This window comes from Lytechinus variegatus, chromosome 3 (genome assembly GCF_018143015.1).
Source record: "Lytechinus variegatus isolate NC3 chromosome 3, Lvar_3.0, whole genome shotgun sequence".
NCBI classification, from domain to species: Eukaryota; Metazoa; Echinodermata; class Echinoidea; order Temnopleuroida; family Toxopneustidae; genus Lytechinus; species Lytechinus variegatus.
In genome coordinates, this window is record NC_054742.1 from 5,010,659 (window position 1) to 5,038,470 (window position 27,812).

At 35.5% G+C, this 27,812-nt stretch overlaps 2 protein-coding genes across 4 annotated transcripts in view; one reads left to right on the plus strand and one right to left on the minus strand.

Moving 5' to 3' along the window:
• Nucleotides 1-10,992, minus strand: part of LOC121410050 (sorting nexin-4-like) — a 35,064-nt gene extending 24,072 nt beyond the window's left edge. The window contains exon 1 of one of the 2 annotated variants that reach the window (XM_041601887.1): nucleotides 10,829-10,992. In XM_041601887.1, coding sequence (XP_041457821.1) covers nucleotides 10,829-10,984 — 156 coding nt within the window. In that variant the 5' untranslated portion in view covers nucleotides 10,985-10,992. Of the gene's footprint in view, nucleotides 1-2,652; nucleotides 2,926-10,828 lie in introns of those variants that run through there. The other variant, XM_041601888.1, reaches the window with a different exon arrangement.
• Nucleotides 10,993-17,787: 6,795 nt separating this feature from the next.
• Nucleotides 17,788-27,812, plus strand: part of LOC121410051 (TGF-beta receptor type-2-like) — a 50,225-nt gene continuing 40,200 nt past the window's right edge. Inside the window, exons 1-2 of one of the 2 annotated variants that reach the window (XM_041601891.1) lie at nucleotides 17,788-18,137; nucleotides 18,304-18,841. In XM_041601891.1, coding sequence (XP_041457825.1) covers nucleotides 18,805-18,841 — 37 coding nt within the window. In that variant the 5' untranslated portion in view covers nucleotides 17,788-18,137; nucleotides 18,304-18,804. Of the gene's footprint in view, nucleotides 18,842-27,812 lie in introns of both variants that reach the window. The other variant, XM_041601890.1, reaches the window with a different exon arrangement.

Genomic DNA, 27,812 nt, shown 5'->3' on the forward strand with positions numbered 1-27,812 from the left:
GCCTGTCTTTTCAGAATTGCCCCAGTAATCCTGTTATTTTGCAAAGTCTCTTACTATTGGTGGTGTTAATTCATTTTGCGTTAACATTGTAAGAACAGAATGTTGACTAATATCCAGTTTAGATCTGCCAAAAATCTAGAGTGCCGCATGTCATTCTAGACAAGTCGTTTGATATAAACGGTCTCGGCACAAAGGACAAAGCACAAATCCGAAGTAATCACGAGGAAAATACACCCAAGACAGACTAGCACAATCGTGATTCGTGATCCACTGTTGGACTGTAGATCCAAACAGTCTCAACGGCATAGAAAATGGAAGTTCTTTATCTGAGCACATATCCTCGATCGTTGTGCAGCATGCGCTTTCTCCTATGACATTTTGTCATGACAACGCAATTCGCGAGTCCAAAGGGAGACGATGTACCTCGCAATTACTGCAGATGATCTAAATGGCCCCTCGTGTTTTGATAAGAAATTTCATGTTGTGTTCGCTCCAGATGATTGTCTAGTGTGACATGAGTGAGAGATGGATCTTAACGAGTACCTGCTTAACCCCACACTAGGGCTAACTTGCCATTAAGCCTCACCTTCAATACATTGCTATAAAAAGAGAAATTTGGCTTTGAGAAATTGAGAAAAGTTAACTAATATGACCAATGGAAAAAATGCTTGCCCTTAAAAATACAAAAATGTATATATATTCAGACCTGTTAAATGATCTAAGATGCATGCATACATGTAGTTAAATAGAAATTTAGCTTTGCCAAATCACAAAATGTGCTGTTCCAAGTCCTTTTGTATTTATTCAATTCATGAAAAAAATGCAAAATAGCTTCATTTCAAATACAGATCACTAGCTAATTACCATGTTTTAAAAAAATGTACTCAAATGAAAATTATTCTCTATATCCAGTCCCAACAATTCTATTAAACCCGCTTCATACATGCAACCAAAAAAAATCACAATGAACATATTCCATTGCCATACTGTCCCATCATCATCTTCATTACAATTATTATCGCCATCATCAACATTATTGTCATCATCATAGTCATCATTATCACCATAATCATCTATCATCTAAACAATTAGCAGCAGAATAGCAGCACCAGTATGTCAGCAAAATTGAAAGATTTAAAGAATCTGTATCAAACAACTAATTCATGTAATCTGTATCAGACAACATGTATCTTATCAAAATCCACAAAATCTTAAGTAGATGTAAAAGTATTATTTTATCTAAATCCTATCACAAACGAAATGTACTTTTATACATGTACATACTTGTATCTGATTGATTTTCTTATTTCAAAGATGATGGAGTAAGGAAATTGAAGTGAGAGAAAGAGAGAAAAACGTGATTGATAAAAAAGGAAATTGAAAGAAAAACAAGAAGAAAGAGTGATTTAATCAACAGACTTGAAGGGGGATCTACAGAGAGATAAACAACAAAAAATAATAATGGTATCACAATTTTTTTTCATCTTAACGTGACAGGATCATATATGAATCATATTCACACACAATCATTTTTTTACTGTAGAAAGAGCACTGGGAGCATGATAATTGTGGTTATTAGAAACTGATAGTTAAACGTAGGAAAGTGCACTGGGAAGAGTTGCAGAAGAGAATGAGGAAATTAGTAGCACTGAAAAGAGTAGGAGAGACGTGTGAGTTTGAGTGGGAAGAAGAAAGAGGGTTGAAGAACAAGAGAGAGAGAGAGAGAAAGAGATACAAGATGAGAGTGGTAGGATACCAGCAAAGGTGACATCCTCAACCCATTATTTTTCAAGTATTGAATGAAGGGGAAACAGGAGGGGGAAAATAAGAGGGAAAGAACAAAGAAAAAAAAGAATAGATTTGTATTACAAAAATGTATTATAATTTATTCAGATTGAGGTGAAATAATGTCATATTAATGTGATCTTACTCCACATCCAATTAGAATCTGTGCCCAGCTGCCCTTATTACATAGAGAGGGAGTTAGAGAGTCAGTGGGGAATGATTGAAACGTAATTCTGTGTGGACTGTGGGAGAGAAAGAAAAAAACATTACCCCTTCATACTAATGAGTGGCTTACGAGCCATTAAAGGATTTGTGTGGACTGCAAGATTGTGACTAAGCTGATTAAAAAAAAAATATGGATAAAATCAAGTACATTAAAACCAAACTAGTAGAAATTTGAAGCATACATGTATTATCAAATCTGTATTTATGTACATGTATGATTCAGAAGCAACACATGTATATCTGATAAATGAAATTTTAAGATGATACATTTTCAAGCTGGCTTTCATTCAGGAAAAGCACTCTTGACTTCAATTGAAAGAAGAGCATGTAACTTAAATATCTCTCTCTAAAAAGGGTCATATTATACAATATACAATGACTGTAATGAAAATATATATCAAAGTGATATATAAAAAACAATTATCTGCAGAAAATTGAGCCACCTGTTGTTTCATGTTGTTGGTATACATGTACATGCAATCCTTCTTCAATAAAACATTATCATCTGTTGAACTAAGAACATTGACAATCAATAATACACTGTATCAAGAGTATACAAGTCAAACAGGTATTCGTACAGTATGCAAGTACTCCTAGTGTATCTCAATGTGATCTGCTCTAGCAATAGCTCAACACACTCACCATCACCAATTTTGGTGCCTTGATTTCTCGAAGCATCTTCGGAGTACGCCCACCAGACAAGCGTCCGATCCTACTATAACCTTTCTGAATGTCCACCATATGTCCAGCAAAGTGACAACAATAAGCTCCAAAATGAGATAATACAGCTAAATAGAGTTCAGGAAGCTTGTCGAAGTGTTCTTCCAAATTAATTCTGGCTTATGTGTGATTTATTAAGATTGGAGAATGAGGGTGGATGGTGGCTGATGTAGAGAGAGCACTGTATGCATAATATCAAGTGTGACTCACACCCATAATTTGCTGGTTTCATCTCCTTTTCCCCCCAACTGTTCCTCATCTACTCACCTCCCTCTCTCTCTCTCTCTCATCAAGGGAGTACTCTAATAAACACACACACATGCATGTACACACATAGACACATACTGTATATCACTACATGCTTTTAGCTTACCCAATTCATCAGCATTACCTCTCCCATTCTCATTCTCCTTGCCCTTAAAATCACAGTTTCTTTTCCTCATCCGCACTTGCCACCTCTTGACCAGTTCTTTCTCTCCCTCTCTCTATCTCTCAATTTCTCAGAGAATATGCTTGATAAAAGGCAACCATAGCATTCAATTTATTCATTAACCTTCCTTACTCATTCAAGATGATCTACAGAAATAGAGCAAAGATTATTGATATGACCATACTTTGCTCAAAAGAATGAAAAGGTGGGTAATTGAAGGACACAGAAATTGAAGGAATACAATCTTGAGGAAGAAACAAAGACAAACTTCATAGATGGTGGACAAATGATATGAGATATCAATTACCCAGTACTACATGTATGTTGTTATCATCATTGTACATAATTACTGATGTCTTTTATTATTATACATTTATAATTATTATTATCACAATCTCATTACTATTTTCATATTATCATTCATTATCATATATGCATCATCATTCTCATCATCATCACTATCATCATTTTTTTGTCATCATCATCATTACTATCATCATAGTGATCATCATGATCACCACCACCACTATTATCATGATTATTTGCTATCACATCATCCCCCCCCCCCCAAAAAAAAAAAGATTAGAGCAAGTCCTGCCACTTACATGTAACACAATCAGAAATGGCCTCACTTCATAAGATCGATTTGATCACAGAAATATGACTTTCATGTAGCTCATTATGATATATCATTGCATGTACATGTATGCATGTATTCATGAGGTTATGTCTTGGGGCCCTGCAGACCAATTCCCACCATATTTGGGTTGTGGGTGTTTTTCATCATGCTCTACCAAAATATGGTATAAAAAACGTTGAAATGCAAAGAGTGAAATTTGATGACGTCGAACTTTGATACTCTATTGCATTGAATTAACAGTCATACTGCGCACAAATTTATGCATGCATCAGGTATTAGTCAATGAAATTTGAATTTATCTGTTAGAAGTTTTTACAACATTGAAACTCAATTTTATCTCTAAATGCATGTACTATCAGTATTAATTTATCAGTTAATTTATACTGTGATAATATATGGATTGTATGCTTCATCTCTTGCGGCCAGATAACTGAAATAATGTACACCTTACACTGAATCGTTCAAATCTACCAGGATCTATGATAGTAGAAATTTACACTCTCTCACACACTTTCTCTTTCTCCCCTCTCTCTCTCTCTCACTCTCTTCCTCTTTTGTTTTTCTTTTCTTTATTCCCATCTCTTCCGTGCTAATTACTGGTTAGACAGAATTCATTGCTTTTATGTTATTTGGCTGCATATATTTTCAATTTTGGTGTATCATGAGGGGAATGAATGTCATAATTTAATACATGAACCCAGAAAATGATAACAACCTTTCTATGTGTTTTGATATTTCTCATTTTTTTTCTCATTTTCTCAATTTGTGTAAATTGAGCCTTTTGTATTTGATATGATTCTACTGTATTTTGTGATTTACCCTTTCTTGTACTTCTCTTAGTTCTCTTTACTTTTATGTCTTGATCTCTTCTAAGCGCCTTGAGCATTTAATCAAAATGGAAAAGACGCTATATAAATCATAGATGTATTATTATTATCATTAAAGGGTTAATGCAATTCGGCTTTTCAGCCGCTATAGAAATCCTTGTTGAAATAAACAAGGATTAAACAAATAAACATGTATTCCATGACAATAAAGTATTTTGCTTAACTTTGGCTTGATAAAAATGAAATATGTAGATGTGATCTGAATTAAGGATTTTGCTTTGCCAAATAAAAATGTTCAGTAAAAGCTTACTAAATCAATACTTTCAATTAAATACCAGTTCAAATCTTTAATTTCTCTTTATGAAAAGAGGACATGAAAATTTGTGAACATGTATTCGTTCCCAATATTTCTCAAAACTGGGTTCAAACAAAACATAAATACTGTGATATTCACTATATTGCTGGATGGTTGCAAATCATTTCATATGTAACATGCTTTCAAGTTTTCTCTTTTTTCTGGCCATACAATAACTCCACTATATTTTTATTTGAATATTAAGCATGGGCTACCTGTACAGAGTACATGTACATTTTTTTTTGCACAACGGAAGATCATTCTTACACTGAAACCAATGAGAAAAAAAATGTATTCCAAGCATGTGGGATATAATAACAGAGATTTACCAGGAAAAAATTTCATACAGACATAACAAGAAACTTTCTCTAAACAAGAATCATTCACAATCATGTACCAGTATCTAATATCCCATGGATGACACAAAAAGAAGATTGTCTTTTATGAGAATCATATTGCAAACATCATCTTCATGTGACACAATAACTTTTTTTTTAAACCCTGCATTGAAATTTAAATCACTATGAAACAAAAATGATATATTGATTTTAAAGGTCAAGTACACCCCTGAAAAATGTTCATTGTTGATTTAAATTAAGAGAACTAGCACATCAATAGGCACCTTTCGCAAATCTCTACAACGCGAGATTAGAGTCGGGTAAAACTCAAAAGTTAACGATGAATCATAGACTCGAATTTCTAGATTGATTATACATTACAGTCAATACAATCAAACATAGAAAACTGTTTTACAATCATTGCCAAGCTTTGTGTTACATGCCCTATAGGTCTTGCTTTTCGTGTGCAAAGCTCTTTCATACGATACCAGCATGCCATGCCATTTGCCTGCCTAAGCTCGCGGCGGGACTGTACCTGTATCATGGCTATGACTCCAGCTGGCTGGAGACATGCGAAACGTAGATTATGACATGGATAAGAAAGTGGTTTTTCAAACAAATCGAGTACATATTGAGTAAGGAAAAACTTACCGAATTAAGGCTTAGATATAAATCATTACAGTCCATCGAATCAATATTGCATTTAATGTGCATTATTTGTGGATCACTGGCAATTGATTCCATGGGTCAGATCAGGCTCTCAAGCCGAATCATTTCCCAGGCGTTGATATACACAGCATGCAACAGGCCATAAACCGTCTAAATTTTCGGATTTTTTTTCTCATGCCTCTAGCACACAATGTAATGGGCAGTATGTTTTAACTTTCGGCAGAAATGGGGGTTTGCCGGGGGGTACACTTCCATTGATGAGTGGATACCAGGCGCGACCATGGGGTTTCGAAAAGCACCCTAAACGAGGGAAGGTCTTTTCCAGATTATGAAAATGCATCTCTCAACAAGTATTTGGGTTGTGACACCCTACAAGTAGTGGAAATATATCCCTTTTCAGTATTTTAATCATTGTTTCTCACACCCTCATAACGCTACATAGGCCTATACGTATACCCACTCTTTCCCTTTTTACGTGTGGTCGCGCCTGGTATCCACCATTCAATGGAAGTGGGTCCCCCGGGCGGCCTCTCGAGGTCTGGGAGGAACCAAATTTGGATTTGGAAAGTCGTCCTAAATCAGATATATCGCTGTTACCATAGTAGCAACCAGAATTTTGCACACGAAACGCAAATTGAATGTTTCCGTTCCAGATGCGAAACGAAAAAAAATCTCATGTCACACAATTTGCATTACAGGACGGAGTTTTATGACCATGACGACGGGCCCAAAAGTCTCTCCCAAAATGAACTACCGTTCTAAATAAGCGTACGCGTCCTCAAACGAAAGGTCGGGAATGATGTGGAGCTCATCCGGCATCTCACAAAGAAATTTAACATAATTTTCAATTTCAGCCCAGTTGACAGTTGACAGTGTAGTGAATTATATTGGTGACATAAATTGAGGAAACAGAATTAAAATTGATGAATAAATGACAGAGAAGCATTATTTGTGATTTATAAAATAAATTTTGTATAAATAAGCATACATGTACATAATTTATTTGTCAAAATTTCTAAATTCTGTGTAGAACCTTGATCAATGAAAACCTCATGTAGCTCTCAGAGGAACAAGAAAAATCAAAATCGGTCAACAAACAAAAAAAAACATGCATTTTTTTTCATTTTTGAAAAATATGCATAAATTTGAATATTCAATGAGTTTCAAAATTCTGAGTAAAAATTTTGTATCCCCACCTAGAGATATCATATAAAGCAAACAAAATTGAAATTGAGCAACAAATGAAGGCGAACAAGAATTTTTGTGATTTATGGATTTTCTAGTCAAAAATTCAAAATTTTGTGTAGAAGTTTGGTGACCCTCATGTAGCCAGATAGATAAAAAAAAATCAATATTGACCAACAAATTAAAGAAGAAGCATTTATGAATAAATTTCACAAAAATTGGCGTAAGTAATTTTCTAGTCAAAATTTTAAAAATCTGTGTACATTTTTGGTGAACCTCATGCAGCTCTACCAGATGGAAGGGAAAAAAAAATCAAAATCGGTCAACAAATAAGGAAGGAGAAGCAATTTCTGTAATATAGTGATGAATTTTGCATAAATTAGCATAAATAACTTTCCACTTAAAAATTTCAAATTCCTGTGTAGAAGTTTGGTGGACTTCATGCAGCTCTACCAGATGGAAGAAAAAAATCCAAATCAGTCAACAAATAAAGAAGAAGCATTTTATGAGCATTTTGAAAAATACACATAAATTAGCATAAAAAATTTCTTATCAAAATTCAAAATTCTGTGGAAAAGTTTGGTAAACCTCATGCAGCTCTACCAGATGGAAGAAAAAAATCAAAATCCTTCATCAAATAAAGACGAAGAAGTCCAAGGCATTTTTTTTTGTGATTTATGAATAAATTTTGCATAAATTAGCATAATTTTCTAGTAAACCTCATTAATAGTGCATATGACATCCTAACAGATTTTTCTGTTCATTCTTCTGAAGATTAGGCCATCAAACATTGGGTTTGGGGGTCCTTTTCATTGGTGTAGTCTGAAGCCTCTATGTTTACCTAAAGATGTTTGCTTGGATTTCAGTATCATATATTTTTAGTAGGATTGATTAGAACGAGCTGAGAATAATAGATCAAAATAGCTATTTTTATCAGACATTTGGTACACTTACTCATAATAATATAAGGAACACTATTATATGAAAGATTTTGTGTCATGAAATGAAATTTGTGTTAAATCTGAACTCAATTTTTTTAGGTGCGCAGACTTGGGGGACCTCCATCACAACTTTGTCTGAATTACAATCCAATGTCATTATCTATACTGAGAGCATGGATATGAACTGTATAGAACGAGGCATCAGACTTCAGTTCATAACATTGGATTCTAAAGGTAAGCCACAGCTTTTTACAACCATACTGAGATGATGAGATCCCAATGCCCCTTAACTTCAGGTTTATCGCTAATCAGAACCGCAATGCATTATTGGATCAAAAAGGGAGCAAACTAGCTAGCTCCAAGCACACATACATGTACTGCAGTCTCTGCCCACGGAAAGACTTAGAAGTTCCTTATGTCCCCTGAATCTCATCTTTACCACTGACTCGCTTTTCATCACTTCTCGTCATGCCAAAGGCTAAAACCTACTTCTACTGTTCTGCTTTATCCATAGCTGTGAACACTGCTAATTCAGCATCTACTGAATAGAGACAAACAGTACAGAGACCCATTTAGGTACCTTGAGAACTAGCCGTTGATGATCAATCACCTACATGTACACCTCAATTCAATCCAAGGACTCAGCAGACGAGATTGAAATCAGGCCCATACATGTATTTCAGTCAGAAAATATAAAGATCTAAATTGTTAATGCAAATCTATGTTGTTAGATCTATAAGATAGCTTATTAATATTTTTTTGGTCATTTTAGAGATAGAATTTAAATAAGGTAAAAGTTATTTTTTCGCCTTGTTTTGATGTTTTATGTATTGCTCTGTGAAATTGACCTGGGAAAGTCTTACGGTACGTAATTGTTTTCGTACGCAGCAATATGGGCGTCCGGAATCATGAGTGTCCAGTAATACATAACAATATGTGACTAGGCCTAGGTTACTGTTAGTGTTACTGTAGTCGTGTAGTAGACCAAAAGCTTCAGTCTTTGTATTTTGGTTGTTTTGCTGAACTACGTTGGCTCCACTCACCAATACATCTACAGACTGAAGAGCTTGGAGGCCCGTCCCGGGGGTGCCACTTCCATTCACGAGTGGATACCATGCGCGACCATTGGGTCTCGAAAAGCACCCTAAACACGTAATTTCCATATTCTGAAAATGCACCCCTTAACACGTATTGGCGTGTAAAACACTACCCTTAACAAGTATTGGGAACAAAACGATACTCTTGGCAAATATTTCTGAAATGAACCCCTGAACAAGTACAGGAATGTTTTATTGTTACGGGTCCTTCGGTCGTCGGCTTTACCTTATTTGGTTTAGTACGACACCACCTTCTACACCTCGCGCAAATCAGACTCTAAACACGAGTTTTGGGGCAAAAAGGACATCCTTTATAAAACATTTTAATTTTGTTTTATCATCCCGCAAATTCGACCCTAAACACGTAATTTTCCTAGCGAAATAGATACCCTTTTTTCATTATTTTTGTGTTTTTGACAACCTTATCACGTTACGTATGTAACGTGCCCTATCGTGAAAAAGACATCCTTTTTACGTGTTTTTTTGGTCGCGCATGGTATCCACTCGTCAATGTAAGTGGCCCCTCCAGGAGGCCCGTACGTACAGCCAACGTAAACTAACATTTTATAGGTTGCGATTTAAAACTGTGTTTTAAGCGAAATTTACAGAACTTTTCATGGTTTCCATTATCAGGGAAATATACATGTAAGTAATTGCATACCTTGGACCGCAGTTATTGCTAAAATCCTCTGGATGATCAAGAAATCTTTCATCTAAGACATTTTCACCTGAGCTGATGGTTTTTCTTGCAAGTTGCCATCTTGAATGACGTCATTATCGTTATTAACTTTTTAATGTCTCGATATATCGAATGTCGTCTGCTACCTGTGATCGTAGCGGTTTAGCTTGCATGTACAATGTAGAGCAGATCGCATAATAATTAATATCAAAAGCAATATCGATATCACATTCGTAAATTGTCGATGCACTCTCCGTTCGTTTGTAATTTTGGCTGCTACTTTGGGAGTGATTCTGGTGTCCAAGTCGCAAGAAAACATCGTTCAAGTACCATTTTCATACCTTTTTATTTAATTCTTTGACATTTATTCATTGATTATAAATTGATATCTTGTAGTTGATAAATCCTTAGAGTGTGAATTCGATGTAAAAAAGCACATCGAAGTCTGGACAGTAAATCGACAAAAGGGAGCATGTGATAACACATGCATGACATGCAAGCTCACACTAAACAGTAACACACTACCATCGGTGAATGGGGATAATACTGATAGTAAAATGTCAGAAATTGTTGAATAAATCACCAGAAACGACAGCTATTCCTGTCTAACGTTAGTAGTTGTAAATGATTCTTGATAAACGGTAAACCTCCATATTTTTCTTAATTTTTAGTGGAGACATATGAAAGTCTTGCACTGCTCCCTTTTTAATCCCATCATGCTTTGCGATGTAGTTTCCTCTGTTGATATATGCAGATTCGCGATAAGCCTAAACCTTAAACTAGACTTTTGGTATTATTGTTAAGAAGTTAATTTAAGATTTAAGACTTAAACCTGAAACCGCATCAAAGTGAATGAGTGGGACCACACAAAAATAATACCTGACACAAAAAATTGAAAATCAATTGAAAATGGTCCATGAAAGCACGTGGTTTTTACCTTAGAAGTATTCTTCATCATATCTGATAATATGGATGAATTCGACGCATGACTTCTATCTGAAATAAGTCCAGAATCATAGGAAGGTTCAAAAGTTTCATCCCTGGCGGACGCCATTTTTCCTTTGCGTGGCTTTGGCCAAAATAGACCCAGCATATATAGCGCCGCCCTATCCCATATGTAGCTCTAATTCCATGTCCATAATTTCTTAAAACTCACAGGGGGTTGGGAGTACAGATGTAGGGGCCACGGTTCTACTTCTAACTTAACTGATAAATCTTTGACATATATGTATCCTCTTTTCAATGCAATCGCAATTTAAGGTTTAAACACGTCATGTGGGGGGCAACTCGGATCGGGGTAGCTATGTGCGGCCCCATCGCATGCCCCACGATCTGAAAGTTTCCAAACCCTTACAAAATTGAGTTGCTATTATGTATGATGACATACTAACAGGTCAATGGGGGTGCATTGCCTAGTAGTAGTAGGCCTATGGGAAATTATGACACCTCAGTGAAATGGGGCTTTGGATTGAAGGAGAAGCGTGTTGAATTAATCGTTGGCAAGGGCGGTCCCACACAGGGGCGGCGGAACTGGGAGGGGGGACGCAGCTATAGGGGGGCAAGTGCTCCAAAAAATGCCCGGATTTTTCTAAATGGAAAATTACCTTTTTTCAAAATGCCCTTTTTCAAAATGAGATACCCTATTTGAAGTGAAAATAGGCATTTTAGGTTAAAAATCACAAAAATGTTGGCTCGCGCTTCGCACTCGCATCAATTATTGTTTAGTTGTAATCCTTCTGTTCATGGTTACAATTTAATGCATAGTCAAGGTTTCAGGCTAATTAAATATCACACATTTTTTGGACTCGTGCCTTTTGCGTTCGCACCATTTATTGTTTATTTTGTTTATTAGTGTAGTCGATCATTCTGATCCTGGTTAAATAAAATACCTAGAATGTCCAGTTTTCTGGTAAGTGAATTTTCGTGAAGTATCGTGTAGTAGGATAAAATCGTAAAGATACGGGTAATTATTACTGTTCTTGTGTTTTGGCAGTCAGTGGTGTAATAAGTCAAACAGTTTGAGGCCCAGACATGGTATATAGAGGAAAATTTCAAAATAGCTGCAAGCGAGCGAAGTGAGCAAGCAAAATTTAGGCTGTTCTTTCTTGCCCATGTATTTAGACCTGAAAACTGAACATTCTGATGACTATTTATGATCATGAAGAGTCAGTGACCGCTCTAACTTTCGCGAATAGTAGGAGGAAGGGCGAAAAATATTTCATTCACATTTTCCCAAATCGGTAGCTAAAAAATGCTTTTTGTTGGTTTCTTTGAAGGGGATGTCATAACCCCGGGGGGGGGGCACTTACATTGACGAGTGGATACCATGCGCGACCAAAAAAAACACGTAAAAAGGATGTCTTTTTCACGATAGGGCACGTTACGTACGTAACGTGATAAGGGTGTCAAAAACACAAAAATAATGAAAAAAGGGTATCTATTTCGCTAGGAAAATTACGTGTTTAGGGTCGAATTTGCGGGGATGATAAAACAAAATTAAATGTTTTATAAAGGATGTCCTTTTTGCCCCAACACTACGTGTTTAGAGTCCGATTTGCGCGAGGTGTAGAAGGTGGGGTCGTACTAAACCAAAAAAGGTAAAGCCGACGACCGAAGGACCCGTGACAATAAAACATTCCTGTACTTGTTTAGGGGTTCATTTCAGGGAATATTTGCCAAGAGTATCGTTTTGTTTCCAATACTTGTTAAGGGTAGGGTTTCACACGCCAATACTTGTTAAGGGGTGCATTTTCAGAATATGGAAATTACGTGTTTAGGGTGCTTTTCGAGACCCCATGGTCGCGCATGGTATCCACTCGTGAATGGAAGTGCCCCCCCCGGGGGTCATAACAGTTACTCCTTTGCTTCATCCTTATGAACGAAGATGATTAGCCCTAATTAAATAATGCAAGCACGAAGAACGAGCTAAGCTTTTTGATATTCCTAAAGTGGAAACAGGACATTTTGGCCATGCACTTTTTGTTATCATGAAGAGGATGGATGTAACAACTGATGCAAGCTAGAAGCACGAGCTGGAAAAAATGAGATTTACACTTAAAAACCGGACACCCCTTATATCTTGTATTCATGAAAAAGAAGCCTCCTAAATGAATAATGTGAGCGTGAAGCGCAAGTAGAAAATCATTTGATATTTCAATCTGAAAAGTGACTAATTCAACGAATAATTCAAACACTGCAGGGAAGCTGTGTAGAGCAGCGCTTCTCAACCGGTGGGCCGCGGCCAACTGGTGAGCAGCGAAGCTCTCTCAGGTGGGCCGCGAGAAGCTCCAAAGAAAAAAAAATGAGGGAAAATTATGGTATATTTAACAAGTGTCTAATGTCCGAAAATTGTATGTTTCATCGGTCTCCGTGGGTCAAACAAAGCTAAAGGCACGCCTATATCATGCTATAGGTAGCATGTTGTGATATACATACATATTGCATGATGGTTTTGATCTAACTTTGATGTGAACCTCAGGCCTCATGTATGCATATTTTGTATGTAGTTAATTATCGCCCATTCACCGGACCTTTGCAAATGCCTTTATTTCTCAAACTGATTGCTTCGAATTAATGTGCTTAAGATCTTTATGTTCAAATTTCATGAAACATATACTTTCATCAAAATGGACCTTGTTTTAAAGCGAAAGGGTGAGGGAGGAAACAAAATGTACTGTAACTAAGGTATAAGAAAATGTGACTCTGAATACATTAAATTTGGATTTATCATAACTGCACAGTGATGCAAAAGCAATGTGTGTCGAATGTACTGAATTTATTCTCAAATAAGGCGCTTAAACCGTCAGAGCTTCAGAGACACCTACACACAAAACATCCAGGAGAGCCAAAAGATTGTTTCGGTAGGAAAAAGGCTGGATTTAATTCACTGAGCAGAACATTTGCGTACAAAAGGGGGGGGGGGCAGTTGGCCCCAAATATTTCATGATCAAGAAAAAAAAATAGAAAAGGAAAAGAAGAGGGATAAGGGTGAAATAGTATTATTTTTTTAACATTGTGTCAAAATCTATCACAAACTTGGATTTTTGTAATAAAAATGTCGAAATTTTTGCTTGCTCGCCATGCTTGCAACATTTTATCAATTGTACGCGATACGCCATATCAAACCCCTCAATTTTTTGGCTCAACCACCAGGGGCGGAAATCTCTCCCAAAGGGTAGGGGGGACAAGGCCTCTGGAAAATTTGACAAGCAAAAAAAAAAAAAAAAAAAGCCTATTACCTCAAATTTAAGGTCATTTCGACGAAAAAATATTTAACAAGAAAAAAAAAAAAAAAGCTAATCTCGTCTCAAAACGCACGTTTGATTCCCATTTTGAGTTATATATTTCTTAGCATCACCAAAGACCCAAAATAGTAGGGGGGACATTTGATATTGTGTCCCCCTACTATTTTGAGTAGGGGGGACACGTCCCCCTGTCCCCCCTGGGATTTCCGCCCATGTCAACCACTGCTGCAGAAGATCATAAAGTTGCTCTTTATAATGGTCGAGAAATCTTTGAGTCGAGACAAGTAGTCATATCCTTTATAAAAAAATAGTAGGTGGGCCTCGAAAAATATCTAAGAGTCAAAGTGGTCCTCGAGTAAGAAAAAGGTTGAGAAGCACTGGTGTAGAGGATATGGATCGCACTTAATAAAATATGCGAACCCGAAGAGCGATGATGTTTGCTTGTCTTTATTTTTGTCCTAGAACGGGGAATTCTAAGCACACTTTGTCATAATTATGAAAAAGGATGACTATCTCCCTATTTTTCTTCCGAAACACGAACTATTCATTGTATAAAGGCAAACTGAAGTGAAAATGGTACATTGTCATGATTTTTTTCTTTTATAGGAATGAATGAAGAGAGAACTGATGAAAGTGGAGCGAAGCGCGAAATGTGAACTTGCTATATTCAGACTTGAAACGGGACGTTTAAAATGGAAGTTTTGCAATCACAAACAAGATCTGTATCTAATAACAAATTGTGTTAGCGAAAGGCACGAGCTGAAATTACTCATATACTGACCCGAAATGGATTGATTTAAGGACTATTTGACAAGCAGGAAAATCATAAATAGGATAAATATATCTAAATAAATGATCCGAGCGCAAAGTTGGAAGTTTCGGAGATCATAAGACCAGTAATTTGTATGCACTTTTAATAATCATGAACATATGATGCATTGCCCACCAGACAAAATAATAATAATAATAAATAATTATTAGACCATTTATATAGCGCAGTCACTATGTAAATATACTCTACTGCGCTGTAGTGTAACAGAGCTCCAAACTATGCTACTGCTCAAACAAATTAAACAATTATGCATATAATACAATTAACCAAAAACTTCTGAAAAAAGATGGGTCTTCAATAAAATACGAAAGCCCTAATGCGAGCTCGAAGCGCGAGTGGAATTTTAATTTGTATATGGTTCCCTGAAAATGTTTCCCATTCTCCTGCCACTATTTTTATCAACTTTCCTCCCTTCTCTTGTCTTTTCTTCCTCCTTTTCTTCTTCTCCCCTCCCTTTTTGTTCTGCGTGAGTATGCTCCCCTATATTGGTTTGAAGATGATCGGAATTGTGGGATGAGACCAAACAGAAAATGGACGATGCGTGTGTAGATCAAAGGTGTAATTGGCAACTTATAGTACAAACATGTGGAGAATTGTTCCTAAGCAATTTGATTGTTCAACAACGAGAAGAAAATGGCCCCATGATTACTCAGTATGCCCAGTGCTCTCTAATTCACATTGGTTTAATGAGGAGGCGGAAAGTCAATTGCATCATCTGTCAGTGGAATGTTTGGACAAATTCAAGGAGTATTTCATACACACGCTCTCATCATTGTTTTAAATTAAAATTCATTAGTTTGACATTTTCAGGGCTCCCCTGTTCATTTCTCGGAGATAAAAGAATGAACAGATATTGATTATCAAACCAGTCTCTTTAACACCTTGACCCTATCCACCAAATCTTTTCCTCTTTCATTTCCTTAAATACCTCAGCTATTACAAATAATCTCTCTAAGGTTATATCATCACAACCGGGCTAAATAGGACTCTAAACTTCCTCCAATTGAGTGCCGTTAGAAAATGGAAAATAGCCCTATATACTGTTCAAAACTCTATCAATTGGATTATGTAGGGCCTACTTAAATATGTGTTTATTTATATATACTTTTCATGAGTGTTCGATAGAGATAGTTGGAATTCCCATTACCAGAGTATGCAACGGTGATAAATAATGTAATCAATATGAGAGGGAGGGAAGAGATCACAATAAATTGGTTAAACCTTTATCCAGTAGACCAGTTCGTAGTTACTTCATGGGCAATTTTGGTCAAATGACCTTTCATTTCTTTTATCATGATAGGCAGATTTCAAAGCAAGATATTACGTAAGCTTGCCTTACATAGCAGGATGAAGAAATTGAATAGACCAGGTGACTAGAATAGCAAACCAATGAACACTTAATGAAGGTATTTGTTGCATTCCTACTTTGAATGCATATCTTAGCATGTTGCACAATGTACTTGACAAACTGTGAAATACAAGTCGTTCGTGGAAGCATTGTTGTTTTTTTGTGGATGTAAATGAAAACGACAATTCAAAAGAATATATGAATAATCAAGACATCAAAGTTGGTGCTTATCTCGTTAGATTTTAAAGCACCATGTCACTTTAGTACAAATGACCTTCTTCTGATCATGCGTAGAATCTTTTGATCATGCGCAGAAAGGAACTACGAACTGGCTTATTCTGGATAGAACTTTTAAACCAGTGATGTGTGCTTTGGGTGAAAACTACACAGTATTGGTTGAAAACTTCCCAGGTTGGATAATTTTTTTATTCAATTGTTCTGTGGACAGTATGTTGCCCAACATTTTAAGAGTTTAAAACTTCAACAAATATTGTTCTAAAATTATGTTCACACAACATAGTGGGGAAATTTTACGGTTAAAAGGTTCAAGCATATAATCCTATATATTCCCCATATTTTTTTCTCTCTCTCTTTTGGATGATGTCATTGATGTTGTATTGTTAGAAAGCAATGATGATGCATTTTTCATTTACTGACACAGAATCTTCAGGGAGGATGATTACAATCAGTTAAAATATTATCACCTTGTTTCACCGGATCATCGTCAAAACAAGCCAATATCCTTTCAACCAATTCTGTAAGGGAACACATTGCGAGGATTTAAGAAGAGGAGGTATCAGAGAAAAATCTTGACATGGAAAATTAAGAGTATTCAAATTTCCAAGGAATATTTTGAACTATGAAGCAGTGTCAAATGTTTAAAACAACATTGAGTGTTAAAGGAGAGTTGATAACCCTCTCCATATTGTTGTTTACTGGCTTGCTTGTTTTTATTTCTGCGTTCAAATAATAAAATATCAAATCTTCCACCTCTTCAAATGTCCCTCTTTACTTTTCGTAACTGTTATACATTTATTATGATGTTTCCTCCTTACAAATTCTTTTTTTTTAAAGAATGCATTCATTAATTCTTTTTAAAAAATTGCAACATGCATACATTAATATACAATAATACGAAACAACTCTGTAGTGAATGTGATAGTATTCTCCAATCAATTCGATACTGAAATTAAGTGAAGTGTCAATCAAGATCCAGTAAATAGATACATGCAGTATGTATAATCAATTTCATCGCATCCATTTCCAAATGTTTTGCATTACCAGAAAACAAGGTCCACGACTCCACGGAATTGTAAGAAATATGCTTCACTTTCGTGTGCGATGAATCATTGCTTCAAAAAGGTGAGAGACTATTTTTTCGGAAATGATGTCAGACAGCCCAAGCTCCGACCAGTAATATTATAACCTATGACAGAATGTAGGAAGCGCTCATTATGAGAGTAGGGATGACCAAGTTTACACCCGACAGGATCAAGTTCATTATACAAAATTTCGCTCTTTTCACCTTCTTGGATGTATGGCTGTCAATATAATCAACCATTTCAGTCCATTTGGATTAGTCAAACTTTCACCTGATCAATTATAGTGCAACAATCCATTCTAATTCAAGCACGGACACCCCTCCCTGACCACAATTGACTCGCCTGGAAAGAAACTCTTCAACCTGTCACACTTCGCCTACACAAAGTCTATTTGATTTTGTATTTTTTCGAAGAACTCTCTGAACTTGAAATCCAAACTCATTTTTTTCCCTCCACTCGGGCGGATTTCAGAAAATGTTTGACACGCGTACGAACGATAGGTAATGATCCACTTGGGAAAGTTTGTTATAGTGACCTCGTTTGTCAATTGTGCTTTATTGAATATTTACCTTTTTCGTGGGATCAGGATACCCTGACTAACATTCGTTTATCTTATCAACATCGTATTTACTTTTACTCTAAATCGCAGTTTTATTTTCTTTTCAGCCATTGGATTGTTTTACTTCACATGTAAAACTCACAGATGTAGTTCTGACCATTGATTTGACTGCAACTTCTATTCGATCCACCACAAATATGTCTGTTGATGTTCGTGTTAAATCAGACTAAAAGCAGGGAACATCTAGAATTACTCCTCCGTCTATTGGAAGACAAATTAGTTTCGCCAGCCCCTACACTTATGGGACAGAGAGATCTTCGCATGAACTTGTAATGGTCATTGAGAGACCAGATTAGCCCTAACAAGATAAATAGCAGATTTCGACGCCACTTCTCCCGGTCTCTTACAAAGATTACAAGCCTGAATCAGAAAAACAGTGAAAATGATGCAGCATGGTGATATAAAAGCGATTATTCAGTGATGCCTTGAATGTGGAAGTTAATACCAAGGATATTGAGGTGATGAGTAAAGTGTTAAATTAGTGTCTCCATCCAGTGTCTTCTCTATAACAGAATTTATCAGAGTCATCTGACACCAGACTAATCAAAATGGATTTCAAAATCAAAATGGCGATTTCAATAATGGGTAAGTACAATCAGTTAGGCCTATAACATTATTACATTAATACAGCTAGTACTAACATTTTAAATGTTTAATGCCCTCAATATTGATATAAATACCACTAATTTGACCTTTCCTTGAATTTGTGACCATTGAATATGAATTTTTGGTAATCATTTATTTTGAATTATTCATTCTACTCATACATGTATAGTGGTGCTTGTGAACCCCACAATAAAATGAACATATTCAAGTGTTCAAGGTCTGCCTTAATTGTGAAGTCAGTTGATAAATTACATTTAATAGATTATTTCTCTCGGCTCAACTAACATTGTAGTGTTGTTGTCTCCAGTCAACACTCGGCATGAAAGAGTGCATTTTCTGGTGGGTTCACTAACTGTTTAGCACAACTGTAGGTGGAAAACCCCGAAAGCTGTTCCTCTAAGGGGTCCAACCAACAATTAAAATATACAACACATAGACCAGGGGCAGATCCAGGCACATTTTCCCTAGGAAAAAATTGACAAGCAAAAAAAAGGGTCTTCACTTTCGAAAGGGGGTAAGGGGCACACTTCTGTTTTATCGGCATTTTTACATGACATATTTTAATTGTGCCTCTCAAAGGGAGGGGGGGGGCACGGGCCGGCTGTGCCACCCCCCCCCCCTGGATCCGCCAGTGACATAGACCTGTCAGTATCATAAGCACTATTATATTTGAACAAGAAAATGAGCAGTGCATGGATATAACAATCAAACTACCAATCAAATAGCAAAATTGAACCAAAAATAATGAAGTATTAAGACATTTTGAATATAAACATTGTTGAAGTATATAACCCCTACTGTGACAATGAATTTGAAAAAGGCTTCTCAAAATCTTCTTTACATGTAGTTCACTGTGTTTTTATGTACATCGTGATGTGATTTGGGTCGTTTGAATCTTCTAAAATACTGTTTTGGGTTATTTGAAGGCAGATTACTAATCCTATTTCTATAGAATTTCCTAGTCCCATCTCGCTGATTAAACGACACTTCTGTGACAGATAGCGGATATTGGTACAAAGGAAATATATGCTGATCAGTGAGTTTGATAGATTCTAATCTGTCATGCACACAGTAAAATCCAAATTAAGAATGCACTTGGCTACTTCTGCCTAGATAGCGTTAGTCCATGCAGGGACGTGATCTCCCTCTCACGTCCCTGGTTGGTCAAACGTATTAAGAGTAATAGGTCTACTAATTGAAAGGCAAATATCCCTATGCTAACACGAGATATTCAAATCTTCGCACAGAAATGATCCTAAATATTGTAGGTCTAGTTTTGGTTATTGCTGTAAAATCTATTAAACTGAATCATGGACCTATAAAAAATATATAGAAAGGGGTATATGTGTTTGCTTTATGTTTGTCCGTTGTTTTTTCGGGTTGTGTTTTTTTGGGGGGTGGGGGTGGGGTAGTGATGTTCTTAGTATCACCCCTCTCCCTATGTAACGTTATTCTTATGGCATTGAAAGTCCAATCCCCTTCAGGGAAACAAGTATACAGTCAAAAGTAATGAAATTTTCATTAGATTTAATACCACAAGATTTGATCCAATCTTTCATGTGTTTTAGCACCATGACGTATGTCTCTTCGATCACCAATTATGTGTTGGTATTGCTCCAATTGGCAATACACAAGATGGCGACAGGCCAACATGATGTAACCTGTTCAATCTTTCCGTTTGAATGTAAATCCGGAGACTGCTAATAATCAATGATGCTCATTTCGAAGAAAAATTAATCTCGAGCTTTCAAAAAAATTATAAATTCATATACTGACAAATTACAGCACACATACACGTTTACTAAGAGGTATTATGGGATCGTTTACAATAATTGTATACCCATCTGTCTCACTGGCCTAAAAAAAAATTCTTGTTTTCCTCAATATTTGTGTGTGTTGTAAACAATATTGAAATTATATTTCTATGTGTAAGGTCACCCACAATTTTGTTTATAGGGGTTCAATTTTTTATTAGGTTTAGTATCAATTGCTTGATTTTTCGGAGGGGACACTTATGGACAAAAATATGAAATGTTTGAAATATAAGTGGATGTGAGCGAAGCTAACATTATAAAACTGTTGCATACTGTATATGCACGTGTTTTTACATACAAAATAGGCCTAATTTTTAATCAAGAAAGGTCTATGTCAGTATGTAAACATACCAAATTTGGAGAGGACATTTTGTGACAGAATTGGCACCCCCTTTTCGATAATACCCCAAAATTCAAATTGTCTGTAGCTTCTTGGGTTTTCAGTTTTTAACCAATCGCTTTAATGATAAATATTTTTATTTCAGATTTTATATAAAGTAATTCAACGGAACCACTGAAATACATGATGATTAAGTACAGAATGTTAAAAATCGTTCATACAATTCAGGCGATATTATTCGACTTTTTGTGTCTTGTTCATATTGACTTGGTTAAAGTTTGTGCATGAGAATTTAAGAAGGGTATTCTCGGGTGATAGATGGTATCTCTTCCGCTTGTAAACCAAGCAAAGTGGATCGAGTCCCAAAGAGACTATCGGATAAAGCTTGACCGTATTCATGTGCGCCCTTTTAAAGGAATGTATTCTGGTTTCATGTCATTTTGCTTTTAGAATCCAATATGTCATGTTCTCCTTCCTCTAATACTTCTTTTCCTTTTCTTTGTCTTGTTACTATTTTGCTCATTTCATAAAAAATTTCCTTGCTTTTTGTAGGTAATTGTTTTATGATCAATGAATAGTTAAATGATGCTATATTTCAAAATATTTACACGAGACTATTCTTTTTTCGGCAGCAAGATCTTGTCATATCACTATGACTTCGAACGAGAATATAATCGCCTAAATGTTATATGTTCACAGGGGCTGCGGAACGGTTTTCAAAGTGGGGGGGGGAGCTGACCATGCAAAAAATCACAATCATATAGTAAATTTTACGGTTTTTACACGGTTTTGGAAAAAAGTGGGGGGATGGGGCTGAAGCACACCCGCTTCCGCGGCCCCTGGTTCAGCAGTGACGGATGTCATAGCTTTGGGGGAGACTGTGTCCTTTTCGTTGACAATTTTGACAACCCCTTCCTCCAAAAAAGGGGGATTTAAAAAAAGTTAATATAGCGAAAATGTGTGGTTCTCTTAGAAGTAATTTGACAACCAAACGAAAGAAAAAAAAGTTAGCATTACCAGAATTGTCACTTTTTCTTTCAAACAAATTTGACAAGCGAAGGAACTAAAAGACTGAAAAAGGTTTACCCCTCCCTTATCGATGGTATTCTTACATGATTTTATCCACTTATGAACTATTACACGACTAATAATAGCAACACATAACATTGGGCCTATAAGTCAGCACCGGTATCGGGAAAATTAATTAAGTAAAGTACAATAATCTCTAATCTCTTTAATCATATTTATTATTATAGATTGTTAAATGCCACTTTAAACTCAAATACAGCAGTCGTCTTTGATCCATTAATAAAACTGGTGACATAATATACACAGGTTTGAATTATATTCCTATCCATATATGCTATCCATAATATTAGTATAACATTATGATGATTTCAAAATTGATCTCATGCTAGATCATACATGAATAACTACTGCAGACGTTTTTTTTTATCTTTAAATGTTGTCTGATGTGAAATATGATATCGCTGCAGCTACTGAGTGAGCATGGATTCTGTTCCATACAAACATATTTCGTCCCGAGAGTGTCTGCATGTCATGTACCCGATCTTCGATTTCCGAAACGGAATACTCACATTTGAGCCCGACTATGCTCCTATTCATTGCTCCTATTATCTCGATGGTTAAACGTGTTCCGGTACTTACTATTTTGTTTTAGGAAAAAAATTATAATGATGCAGCAAATTATTATCATGTCTGAACCCAGCGACGAGACCACTAATCAACATAATTGAATGATTTTGTGTTGTTTTCATATTGATTGAAACTTGACCAGAACTAAAGTTAGTTTACTCAATCCCTGTTTTGATTGGAACTTTTCAGAGCAAGTTTTTTTTCCGGAGGGGGGGGGTCACTTTCACCCTGACTGCGAAATGTCTGATTTACACGAAATTTTGATTGGATGTTAAGAAACCTGTAGAGGTTACAGTTCTGTAGATTTTTTCGTGTTGGTATTTTATCATATCAAATGACAAGAAAAATATGCTGTTATATCTATTTTGTTAATATTATTTCCTTAAATTGTAAGTTCTTTGCCAAAGCTCTTGCAAAATGTTGGCAGAAAGAATCTTCTTTATTACTGATTACAAAATAATGTCGAACTCGAATCAACTCTTTTTTGTTTGTATATTTCTTATATTTTCTTAAATTCTTATATTTTGTTGATTTCTCTTTTTATATATTTTCAAAGTTTTATTCGAACTGAATATGTTGCAGAATTCACATGGGAAGGATATATGATTCAGAAGGCTCAATATATAAAAAATATATGTTTGTTAAATTTGTACATATTAAAATTTCCATTCGGTTGTAAATCAATTTAAAAACACTGCCTATTTTAAGCCGACATGTGATTTCAAGATGCGCTGTGGCTCCACGACCCAAAAATGTGAAAGACTTGAAAACACCATGACCAGATAATGTCAAGAATAAGTTTCGAGGGGGGGGGGGTATCAACGGATTGATGTAGTATCGGAATCATGCTGTTTGATTGTGAGGCACAGATATACATAATCATATGACATACCTTTAGCTCAGAATGTCTGAGCTGACTTGATTCAATGATTCCTTGTAATTTCTAACATAAATTGTATACAATCTTTGGTTTCAGATTCTTTATTAATAAAAATCGTCATCCGTATGCATTTATTGAATTCTGCAACACTCTGAACAATTAATAAACTTCCTACTTCAGTGAGATTCCTTTATGAAAATCCTTCCAATTATCATGAATATTTTGCGAATCAATCGACCACAGCACCTCTCTTGTACATGTAGTGTGTATTATGTGAGGTAATTGTTTGATTTCAAAATTGTGAAAATCTCTTACAAAACCGCAAGGGTATGAGTCAGCTTTGACCAGGTTGACTGATAAATGCAAAATATATGGAGGAAGAATTTCATGTAAATGTGTTTTTGACTGTTTTTTGCTTCGTAAAACCTCAAAATATGACAAACACAACAGTAAAATAAGATTTTAATTAAAGTACAAGAGCTATCACCTCTATTTGATCGATCGTGAAATCTTTCCATTTTCTTTCATTGACTCATCATTGAAAATTAATTTGGTTGTTTTATAGGTTTACTAGACGTGTGCCAATAATTGAAATATAGAGGTAAAATTGAAGCTGTAATAAAACCAAAACCAATTATTGGCTGTGAGGACAAATTGATGAAATGATGATTGCTCTTTTAATAAAACAATAAATTGACCAATAGTGCATTTTTTTTCCATTTCCTCAATTTTGGCACTAGTCATGGCCATACCAATCCAAATGTGAATCCAACAAACGATTTTTGGTCATACCATGATTAGGTCTATATCAATTAAAGTATGATTATAAACCACACTATCTCGATTATTTGTTTGTTTTATTTTTCACCTTGCACAACAAGAAATTAATCGACAGATTATGATGGTACATTGGTAATAAACACAGTAGGAACTACTGAATATAAAACACAATATGGTATATCTTAAGTGCGTTTGACCATCTAGAAGGAGTTCAAGGCTTAACCACGGGAAACCTGACATCAATTTGATTGTTGTATAAATAATATCTGCTGTACTACGGGGAAGGAAGGAAACCTCATCTAAATACAAATCTCAAACGTTTATTCATTCGAGGGTGTATTTATCCTATTAAGATAAAAAAAAGAATAAAGCCCTCACTCCCATATTCACCCTCTCCAACACAAATACCCCCCCCCCATCTGATCAAATCTTACATTAGTTTAAATTTAGCGATCATTATCAAATATTATACACCTGCACATGTTAAGGAATATCTTCAATTGCCAATACCTTTACATTTCCCTCTTACGTACAGTGTATACATGTACCTCTCAAGCCCCCCCCCCCCCGAGGTCATTATTTTCTGCTGATTATAATCAGCCTTGCACATACACGAAAACATATGGAATGTTCAGCATGCAAAAGATTTTAGGAATATATTATCCTTATCTTCATCTGTTCATGCAGTTGTCAATACACCTGTGTACGTTCATCCACACAACAAACGACCTTCTACTTTCGTTTTTATCCTTCGTGAGATCGGATAACCCATGTATGAGTCATGTTGCAATGTCATGGTATATCACCAGAATGATTTACGATACCGATCTACCTATTTGGATGAATGTCAGCTCTATTCTTTGTGATGTTATTCAGTAAACTTTCCAAGCAGTGATGAAGGGGCAGATGAAATGGGTTTTTATGAGAGTCAAAATTAAGCACTCAATATTTGAACATTACGAAAAATCAACGTCTCTTTTAAACCCGTAATTAATAACAAAATTGGAAATGAATTTGATCTTTCTTGATAATGAATAAAATATTGAAAATATGACATGATTACTGATCCTTCCTAACAATGCTTAAATTTTGTACTCTGACTTTATTGGTTTCAAATCCGAAATACAATTCCATTCCATTGGAAATGGCTTGCTGCTCCCAAACTTTTGTGGCTCAAGATAACTTGATTTTACTCTATGCCGTTCTCGAACTAAAATCTATTTAGCTTTCAGAGATCATTTTGAGGTGTATATTTTGATCTCTTGACGTTTCCTGTTGTTTGAAATCTGATATACCTGTACAACCTATCACTTGCAAAGTGAAATGCCCTTATGAATATACAATGGTAAGTTTTTTTTTATTATCATTGTCAAATTCTGAAAAAAAAATATGTTTTCAATGCCCTTATACCAAAGGTACTCCGTGAAACGAGTGCCAACGTTCTAGAACCGTCATTTTACTTTAAACGATCAAATTATTTTAATATTTTCACATGCTTTCTTTATTCATAATTTCTTCAAAAGTTTGTTTATGAATTTAGGCCTGTTTAAATAGTTTTTCAGTTCGCCTGAATATTATTTATATTTTCATAAATCATGAATATTGTCTTTATATCTTTTTATGCTATGTACGGTAATAGTAAACTAAGTAATGCTACTGTCACAAATACCTTTACAAACGCCGTACCAACGGCCACTCATTGCTATAATGAAAATAATAATGATAATATATAGGATTTATATAGCGTCTTTTCCATTTTTTTGTTATGTGCTAAAGGTGCTTACAAAACAACAAAAACAAAAAATAAAGATAATTAAGGCGAATCGCAATAGAGGAAAATGTATAAAAATCGTTCGTATATACGGTGTTCGTATATAAAGGTATTTTTGACCGTAGCATAAAGGATTATAATGGTTTTTACTTCTTACTCCATGACTCGATTAAGTTAATGACTTTTTTGTTTCATTATTTTGTCTTTTTAAGTATATCTTATAATAATACTTGGATCTTGAAAGCAAATTTCCTGTTATTGTCCTAATTCCATCCAACTGATACACACCTTCCTGTCAAATTGGTCGGATGTTAAACAATCAAAGAAGATGGTTGTTTGATAGCATGCATCGTCAATATCAAATACCCATACCGGATTAATGATCTTATAAAGATATTTATTCAATTACCAGAGTGATAATGTAGCAAATTAAATACAAAGAATTCGATTTGATATATGAAATATGTACAAGAAAACAAAACTGTACAGGATTCATTGTAAACACGCTTGTTTGAAAGAAGGCATTGGCAACTGTAGAAGGATATTATCATCCATCCACCATCCAAAATATGCCTCCCCGGTATTTTATGCTTATCGTCAAAATCCATTCCCTTTGAAATGCCTTTCTTTGGTTATGACAGCCGAAATTTCGATTGCTTCTGATTTTATACCTCGAAGTCACTTTTATCTTATCTTGTTGGACATCAGTAATTTAGGAAGATGGGGCTTCCGAGAAAAATGAGAAATGAAATTGGCAATTCATATCTGATGTCAAAAAGATATAAAAACCGCAAGGTCAGATCAGATAGGTTACCGTTTGCACAGCACCAAGTCAATCCATCGATATGAGTTGAAATGGGATGGTGAACCGCATTCTGACTAGAGCAGTGATTGTGATTTATTGTCTGATATTCCGTAAAAAAACAAGAGAAATGTCTTGTTACCAGGAAAAAAGGAGAACGAAGTATGAAACAAGGGAGGATATTGCTCAAGTTCATATTATGTTCAAAGAATGCAGTCCTTCCAGTGAAATTAATTTTGCGATCAGTGCCTGTGCTATCATTACTTCTTTTTTTCTGAATTGGTAGATTTTTGTTTTTTAAATACTGGGTAAATGGGAGTAATCTGTTCAAAATTAACAAATCTGACCATTAAACGTATCATGTTCTACCTCATAGTCTTAATTCCTACATAGCAACAAGGGTTAGGGTTTTCCCCTAATCCCTTTCACGATCGTCTGCTCTTATTTGACCAAGCTCTATGCATGGTCATAAATGGTGACTTCGCCCTTCTTACAAGAGGGATTCCCCCTACGCCGCCCCAATCTTGCTGTCACGTTCAAGTAAAACCATGATCTCCTTAACCCAGATAATCTTTCTCTCGGGTGATCAGTTCATTCCAGGTCATAAACTTCAAGGGTCATTGACTGAAATACCTGCCGTTATTACTTCGCTTGCTAAAATTTGTCTCACAGTAATCTTCTAAAAAAAAGACACTTTTTCAATGAAATGTCCGAATAATATTACCCCATTTTGACAAATTCATTTGATTTACATACTTGTTATAAATATAGAGGGAAAACTGTATTTGTGTTGTAGATGTATCGATGTCATTGAATACGAACAAATCTATACTCGCATTTCTGTTTCAGTTCATTTTCAATCTCATAAAGAACATAGAGGAAATTACATATTCATACAGAGGTTCGA